The sequence below is a fragment of the Leucoraja erinacea genome, chromosome 2 (assembly GCF_028641065.1).
Source record: "Leucoraja erinacea ecotype New England chromosome 2, Leri_hhj_1, whole genome shotgun sequence".
Lineage (NCBI taxonomy): Eukaryota > Metazoa > Chordata > Chondrichthyes > Rajiformes > Rajidae > Leucoraja > Leucoraja erinaceus.
In genome coordinates this window covers 87,967,410-87,976,242 of record NC_073378.1, presented here as the reverse complement: position 1 = coordinate 87,976,242, position 8,833 = coordinate 87,967,410, and the positions used below count along the sequence as shown (strand labels likewise).

Sequence of the window (8,833 nt, the reverse complement as noted above, 5' to 3'; positions counted from 1 at the left end):
TTCCTTCTCTCCAGAGATGCTGCATGTCCTGCTGAGTTACTCCAGCATTTTGTGTCTACCTTCGATTCAAACCAGCATCTGCTGTTCCATCCTACACAGAGTGTATTTGGAGAATGTTGAGGTTTTAACACTGTCTCAGAAGCATGCAAATGCAGATTTAAAATAGGTGGTAATTGCAATCCTGTTTTTAAAATAATTGGTACGTATGTAAAGACACCTTAAAACACACCAACTTCTGAAGAATTTAATTTATATGTGAGATTTTAATTTCCAAAATTACAATCAAATGGCCACCTGAAGCCTGAAAAACATATAACTAATCCGCCAGTAAATATTACACAATTCTAATTTTGGTAGGTGAACAACACATGGAGAGTGGCTAAAATTAAGTGTGTTAGTTATGCATTTATCAAGACTCTGCAGGCACACAGATTCCTTACTCACAGCACCCCTTGGAATGTTGAAATCCAGTCTTATTTTATTGCTTTTGAAAATGTAATGCTTGAAATGAGCTGTTTTTGCTTAATCTGTACACATTGATGGACTGGATCTTACTCATTGAACTAACACTGGTCATTTTCTTTTACATTATACCGCACCTATTCTACAGTGACTATACAGAACAGGAACTGTACATCAATGTATCCTTAAATAAATTAAACCACATATGATTAAAGTCAATTGGGATTTAAGTCACCCCCCCCCCCCCCCACCGCAGAAATATCTCCTAAAATGAATACTATATATTATGGGACATAACATTGAGAACAGGCTTAGCTAGAATATGTCCATCTTGCTGCTTACAGCATCAGAAAGCTTTGGCACCTTCTTAAAAATTTGATTGCACTAATAATAGACTGTACAAAGTAAATAACTAAAGATGGAAGGAAATTTCAGTCTTTTTGGCACACATAAAACCATCTTGACATTTGGCAAATGGGTAGGGTATATATATACAAATCATCTGAATACTTTTAAGGGCTGGTGTAGAAAGTATAATAGCCCATTGGTTTTGTACCATCTTTGCTATACTCTTTAGGAGTAACTGTCTCACATTTGATTGTTGGGGAGCTTTCGGTGCTGGAGTTGCCAGCAGAGACCCTTCTTCTTTTGCACGCATTTTCATAGAGTCCTGAGTCAGAGTCCATGGATTTGATAGATGGTGGGGTTTCAATCCAAGGTGAGTTGGCTTCTTCTCTTGACTTTTCCTCAGTGGACAACACTTGGTCTTCTGGGAAAGAAGGGCTGGTTCTGGAGGACCATGTTAACCCAGAGGCTATCTTTCTCTGGTACTGAGAACTCCTGGAGCCCCAAGCAAATGTTGGGTCAGGATAGTAACTCAGAGAATGAGTAGACTGTATGGGCAGAGGTTTGAGACCATATGGCAGCAAAGCATTTGTAGCATAATCTGCATCGTAAGAGGTGAAGTCCAACCTATTAGTCCCAGGTTGTTGCACAGAAGTGACAAACCACCTCTGAGGTGGATTGCCTGATTCCTCAGCTTGTTGAGGGGACAGGATGCCACTTGTTTGGGGGACTGTTCGTTCACCATTGTAAAAGCGGGCTGATGGTATACTGTTGGCAAATTGATCTTGGAAGAAAGGCTGCATGGTGTAACGGGCTCCTGGTACTATCTGATGGGATCGAGGAGAGTCTGTGGGCGACGGGGTCAGTCGATCGTTCTCTGGTGCAGTGAACATACTGAGGAGTTACAAAAAAATGGAAAAGAGCATTGATGAAATGACTGACATGGCAAGAAGTATAAAGGAAATAAAAATCACCTTAATTCAAAATGTTTATACTGTAAGTTTATACTTACGAATCATAGTTGTCTCTAAAACCTTTGGCAAATGGATTATGATCAATTTTGAGCTGTGTGATCTAATGATATAAAAAAAGCTGTAAATTTTCTGTTGCCAACAAATGAACTACCATTGAACAAAACTCAAAGTGCTGGAGGAACTTAGCAGATCAGGTCACAATCATGAAGGCAAATGGATATATGAAGTCTCAGGTTGGGATCCTTCTTGAGGCTGAGGTCCACACATTCCAACCACAAATGCTGCCTGACCCATTGAGTTCCTCCAGCCATTTATTTCTTGCTCAAGATTCCAGCATTTGTAATCTCCTGTGTTTCCATGTGAGTTTACATTACTATTTTTTAAATGTAGCAAATTACACTTACATCAGTGTTCTGGTAGGCAGTCACCGCAATGAACTGAGTTTCTGGGAAGGTGTAGGTCTGAGCTTTTGAGGAGTCGCTTACATCTTCAGCGCCATCTTCATTCACCTCCACTATATGAAGCTGTGGTTGGTATTTATGCAAGGACTGCAACACCACCATCTGCATGAATGAAAAAACATTCCTTCTAATTCTGCACAGTTGCCACCACAAGACCACCACATAAGAAGTAGGCGTAGCCTGCCTTTTCTGCCTCACCTGAGTGCTGTTGTTTGTTGCACCCTTGTTGTTTGTCAGTTTAAGTTTCCCGAAGGAAATCTCTTGCCTCATCCAGTGAGCCCCAGTGTTTGGAGACTCTGGGTGGACATAAGCTCTGTTACCTGGAAGAAATAAAGTGAAATACAATGTTCTGAAGACCACCTTAGTGAAAACCTAAAAGTCAACTCTTGTGTGAATTTAGGTTATGTGTTAAAGTCAATTTGAAAGGTGGATGTCCTCATTAACGGACCTAATTGGGAGCACCAATATTCTTGGAGAAAAGGAATAGGCGACGTTTTGGGTCGAGACCCTTCTTCAGACTAGTCAGGGGAGACGATGAGGAATATTCTTATCTTGGTTCTCTTGGCCAATTTGTCAATAGGCTGATGTATTAAAGCATTTTGACAAATAACTTTTATTTATTTTACCAATCCCTATGCTAAAATAAACCATCATCGGGACATCAAATGTAATAGGAGAAACAGTGACTGTACATTGCATTGAGCTGTCAACTTAAGAGACGGGGTAAAGGACAACTCATTGAGAATTGGTACCGCGTTAACGGGTGTTTTCTTTGGATACCAGCTCATAAAAAATCCCGCAGGCATCATTTGTGCAGAATTATGAGTTCCTTGTGTAATTCAAGGAGTATTTGGAATCTTACATGGCGGTGAATAATGAATAGCGGATTTAAATTGAATGTGCAGTAGAAAGTCGCATGCTCACGCTTGCATAACGGCAATGGGACAAGATATTGGTGTGTTCACCCAATGTGCAACACATCGGAAAGCTGCGGAAACTAAAGCGCAGTTGAATACAATCGCCTAGAGCACTCGTTCTTAAACTGTTGGCAACCCGAATTATTGAGGAATAATCATAGGCGCTCGTTTGGAACTTAATTGCAAACGTTTTCCACTTGATTGGACTATTTATGTCAGCGGTACATTGCCAGTTCAATGTGCCAAGAGATTGACATTCATTCCCTTTGATATTCCTCTATGTGGTGATGCTGACTATAAAAGATCGATTTTACCGAGAAAATTAGATTGAAAGAAAACTGAATCCGGAACTCCTGTCCATGGAAAACGACAAATACAGTGAAAGAGCCACAAGCCGGTCAGTGAATGAGGGGCGAGGTGGGTAAATGTTTTATATCCACGGATATTCTCCCAGATAAATTTAAACCATAGGGCGTTTGACAATCGTTTACATTAATGCTGCTGGAATATTTTTTTTGCAACATTAAAGGCACGATATGGACACAAATGACCACATTCTATTGAGTAAAGCCAATAGATAGGGATAACTGCACTTGAAAAGCTAGGAGACGCACAAGCGTCACGAACAATTTCCTTCTGGAAGTTTTGATTATTAGACACTTTATGGACATGGGTTCGAAGCCATAACTTAGAGAGAAGCAAAAGTACCATGTCAAAAGATATTAGCAATTATATTGTCAAGTTTAATCGTTAACGGCCAATTCTATTGATCGATACCGCCTTTGTTGCATTTGTATATTTGGTCGGGGGTATGACATATCTTTTCGTGCTTAAAGCAAACCTTAAAGAAACGTCAGGGAAGCATTGGGGCTGATCAGAGGATTACATATAATATAATTTTTCTGCAAGGATTTTTATCCTATATTGCTAACATTTAACAAGCTCCGAAAGAAACGGAACTGTAGTGAAACGAATATTCACCTCCGAAGAAGGTGGAGCTCTTCTGGCTGTGGCTATAAACTGACTCTGAACATGGTTACAGTCTCATCACCAAACAGACTGCGAGTTACACGACTCGCGGGCATTGCACATCTTTCGGCGCGTCCATTTACCTTGAATGTTGTTGTCAGCTTTCCCGCACGTCACCCACTTTCCTCCTTGAAATCGCCAGTGATTCGGGTCCGACAGCACAACCTCCACAAACACATTGTAGTGGGACGTCGGGTTCAAGGCAGAGATATTGAAACTCAGGAAGGGAAACATGCGCCTGCAAAAATTGGGAGCAACAAAAATAAGTAATTTTACTGGAGCAATGTAGATAAAGTGACATAACCAGATCACCGAATCAGTACGAAATGGGCGCAGCGAATATTTGGAAAGGTAAACTCACTAAATACAAACGTCGCGACTGATTTTTATGTTGTTTATTATAAATAATACATAATGCAATAGAATGTATGGTCCACGTTGTCACCGGCAATCAAGCATTTCAGATTTGAACATTTACAGGACTCAAATGTTTTTCAGTGCGATTTTTTGTGTGGAAAAAAAGCTGAAATTCGTCGAGATATAATTTCTAAATAATGCCCGATTTTTCTCTGCAGTTTACAGAATGAAACTTCCCGAATGGGGTGACTTTTTGCCTGTATCTCGATGCACTCAGTCTCGACCTGACGATTTGGGGTATTACTTTGGAGCGTCGGATCTCGGGCTCAAAAGATGCCCCCTGCACAATTGACAACGCATCAGGTCTGTCAGGGATCGTGGACCAAATCTCTCAGTTTCAACTACTTTAGGAAGTTTTATTACCGATGGGATAGTTAAACAATTTAACACAACATACATAATCTAAAAATGTTGAGTTAAAAAACTTGAATATGATCACGCTGTAGTCAATGCACATAATTAATTCCACCAGTGGGCTGATTTTCAACGGGCAATTCATCGTTTAATTATGTACTTGGGAGCAGTAGAATTGTTATTTTGAAATAAGTACTAACAAACGAATCTAGTTTCCTCGGGTAACGCAGTCAAAGTACAAATAGCACCAGATCTATTAGTAAAATAAAATGTAGATGATTAATTAGTATGTATGATTCCGGGCTGTTATAACATTTTAATGGAGATAAAGGAATTTATCTACTAGTATTTATTTACTGCTAGCGGATTAAATATATCAAACATACTGATAATCGCTGCAAGCGGCAGCTGCATCAATGATTCTGCGTTAAAAGCGATAATCGGGGTATTCCACGCTCGATTAGTATTTATGCTCACGTCAGTTTGAAATAGAAACCAGCGCATCAGCTTGAATTTATATTGTCACATCTCTCTGCCAACAGAAAATGATCGTTGTGGCAGTCTCGTCGAGATATCCGGAGATTTCAGCTGCAGCACCAACTGATATGCGAAGAAAGTTGTTGCACTCTCATAAGGCGCTAATTAAAAGCGAACGGAGTAAGAAGGAAGCATCGGGAATTAATAGTTTGGGATTGGATGTCTGAAAAAATGATTGGACCAGAGTGGGTTTGGCGAAACTGTAAAGTGTGGAGAACAGCATGTCCTAGGAAAAGCCGCATACAAGGAGTGATGAATAATTGATCAAATGTGAACGGCGAGTGATCGGCAGTACAGATTAACACTTTACAGGAGACAGGAATAGCATCACAGAGAGCTGTTAACATAAAAGCCAGAGGGGACAGTTATCACGGTCACACGTTGTCACTGAGAAAATAAATTATAAACCGCTATAAGGTGATGGGATTGGACTCCCGGCGCAAACGAAACCAGAACTCGATTTAGACGTTTCACTGTCGAGAGAGAGAAGGTTACATTTACAATGTTGTATCCCCGAAAAACAATAAAAGGAGCAATCTTCGACACTGCAATCTCTCACCAACAATGAGGTCTATCAAACTTTGATAGAACTCTCTTTTACAGAGGCAAAGAAAGAATTGCCCGCATTGAGAAAGTAAACTGCGCAATGTTTAGCAGATGCACACTTTCCAGGTGTTTTTAAGAGAGCAAATATTCCGTTCTGGGGTTGTCATCGCGGTGAACAAATATTGTAAATCTGGTTGCAAATTAATGCAAATGGTTTGCGTAGAAAATAACTGGGCTTAGACATCTTTATGAATTTTACTATCAACGTCGTATTTGTCGTTTGCTTGGAATATAACCAGGGCAAAGTGCAGAAGGTTGAGGCGTTGGGTTCATTCTTAAACCTAAAACCAATAAATAAAATACCACCAACAGTTAGGATTTCCATCCGTGCCCGCAAGAATTAATAAAGGATTAAATGTTCAGTTTACAAATTCATCCGGGTCGAGAGAGAAGGGTGCAATTGCAAACTTGTATCCCCGAAAAAAAAAAATGCGTATTGGAATTTATTAACCAACGGGGATTGATAATAGTGGCAGTCGAAATATCCTCCAACATCTTGTCCTGCAGTTGAAAACTCGGAAGTATCTTAATTTCTATCAATTAGAAGCGAACTACTGTACCAACGCCTTGAGTGTTAGCTTGAGAATCAGTTGGCCATATACATAGAACATTTAGATCCATAACCCAAACTTCACAAAATGAATTGCTCCTTGTATTGTGTTCTGGCAATGGTGCCCATGTTCTGAGATTCGTATATTGCTTAGTGATAAAAGACAATGACTATGTCTGACATCTACTTATAGCCCAACACCTATCTCATTTCTCGTGCTTTGAAACAACGTGTGGTACCAATCACAAGCTGGCCCACCGAACAGATATGAAATGCAATTGGGATTTAGGGCTTGCATCAATTGAACCTACATGCGCACGCCCTCAGTAAGCTTCGATAACCTACAGCATAATACAAATTGTCCTCTAAAACTCACAGGTGAATGGTCAGAAAGCATATCGCTGACCCACACACAACCTCTTTCCATACACATACACTGCCTGGCCTGCTGAGTGATCGGGATAGCTTCTGCTTTTATTTCACCGACTGTATCGCTACATAGATGCTTATATACTGGAACCAGATAGTCTACCGCGGATTCAATCACAATATTGGGGCTAAAACTGTATCGTGACATTACACAATCCTCGGCTACACTTCACATAGGGAACCAACAAAGAACTGAAGTAGAGTTTGGACACGTCTCCTATGCTCCGGGGCCACTTGTAGAACCATCATCAGACATAGCTCACCTTAAGTTACCTTACCCCAAGCGCACGTTGCAGAAATCCCCAAGAAACGACCCTCCCACAAGTGCTCTCATCGAATGCATTAATTCCGTTATTAACATTATTCACTGTAAAAATCGGAATTATTTCGCAAAACTACAAAAAGTTTAGATCAATCTACCATGTCTCAAATGCCCAACAATTGTCAAAATCAACACCAGCACAACCGTTTATATTTTTAATTGAAAAGGATCGAGCCGTACCTGCCCTGTTTGGTGATTATCATCTCGGTCTGGTGCCTGTGAAATTTCAGCCAAAGTGCCCGGTTGCAGAGGTAAACCTGAGCGCGGGTCGGGTGTGGGATACTCGGTTGATATTGGGAATACAGCGGGCCGCTCTGGTAACTGTGTGCATACTGAGAGCGCCCTGAACCGGGGTAAGTTGGATACGCTGAAGGAGAGAACGCCTGGGCTCCGGCCGGGGTCAGGATGGGGTTATAGGCGCCGTTAGTCAGCACGGAATGCGGACCCAGGTATCTGCTGGCACCGTTGACGGAGAAGGCAGGCGGGTGCTGAGCCGGGTAGGATAGCAGGGAGCCTGCATTCGAGCCGGCTTGCTGCTGAGACTGTGGGTGCTGCTGGTGATGCCCCGGGCTCAGGTTCTGCGGGGCGACGGGCGACAAGAAGTATCTCTCGGCTCCCAGGCTGTCCAAACTGTAGCGAACTTCGGCCAAGTCCTCGTCCGCTGCCTCCGCCGGCGAGCTCTTCGCCCGCTCCACTGCCGCCGCGCCTTTGGTGGCGGCGAAAGCGTGGTTCTCGTTCTCGGTCAGCATGCCGGGGCTGGCGAATTTCTTGGGGAGCTCACCGTGCTCCTGGACAGATTCGTTTCGATCGGTGTCCGGGAATTCGAGGTGGGTGGACACCGGGCTCCGACTGTCGGGAGAGGCTGACAGGCTGTAGAAAGTCTTGGGCAGGCTAGTGGTGGAAGGGAAGCATCGCTCAGCTAACTGCATCATGAGCCCAGCCTACTCAACTCTGCAACCCCCCACCTACTCGGGAAAGGAAAGTGTCAAAAGAGATATCTCTGCAGCTCGATGCAAAACAGCAACCAGAAACCACAATCCGGCAGCCAGGTTTTAACGCCTTGGACTTGAGATCTTGCAGCCTCCCTTGACCCACGCCGCGTTTCCCCTTCACCGCCGTGCCGCCTCCTCAGCGAAACAGCCAATAGGTTTTACATTTCGCCCGGCGGGCGGGGCGTCAGCCTTGTGGTCCCACCTCTGATAGCGGCGACTGGTCGCCAGGCTGCCGAAGGCGGGGCTCCTGCGGAGGTTCCTCTTTCTTCCCCCCCCTCTCCCCTCTCATCCTTCCCTCGCATTGGCTGCTTATTAATCTGTTTAGACCCGAGAAGGAAGATAAACAGATTCCATGATCTCTTCCTCAATAACCAAATAGAAAGCAAAAAGCGAGCGATATGTCATACATCTGAAAGGGGAAAATTAAAGACCATCCTC

General features: G+C 42.8%; 1 protein-coding gene across 1 annotated transcript; it reads right to left on the bottom strand.

The window, feature by feature from the left end:
• Positions 1 to 717: 717 nt before the first annotated feature.
• Positions 718 to 8,469, bottom strand: eomesb (eomesodermin homolog b). The gene is made up of 6 exons (XM_055660461.1): positions 7,584 to 8,469; positions 4,272 to 4,426; positions 2,441 to 2,562; positions 2,186 to 2,344; positions 1,820 to 1,881; positions 718 to 1,701 (listed from the first exon to the last, which is right to left on the bottom strand). Exons 1-6 carry the CDS (start codon positions 8,333 to 8,335, stop codon positions 975 to 977), a joined length of 1,977 nt encoding a protein of 658 aa, XP_055516436.1. The 5' UTR covers positions 8,336 to 8,469; the 3' UTR covers positions 718 to 974.
• Positions 8,470 to 8,833: the final 364 nt, after the last annotated feature.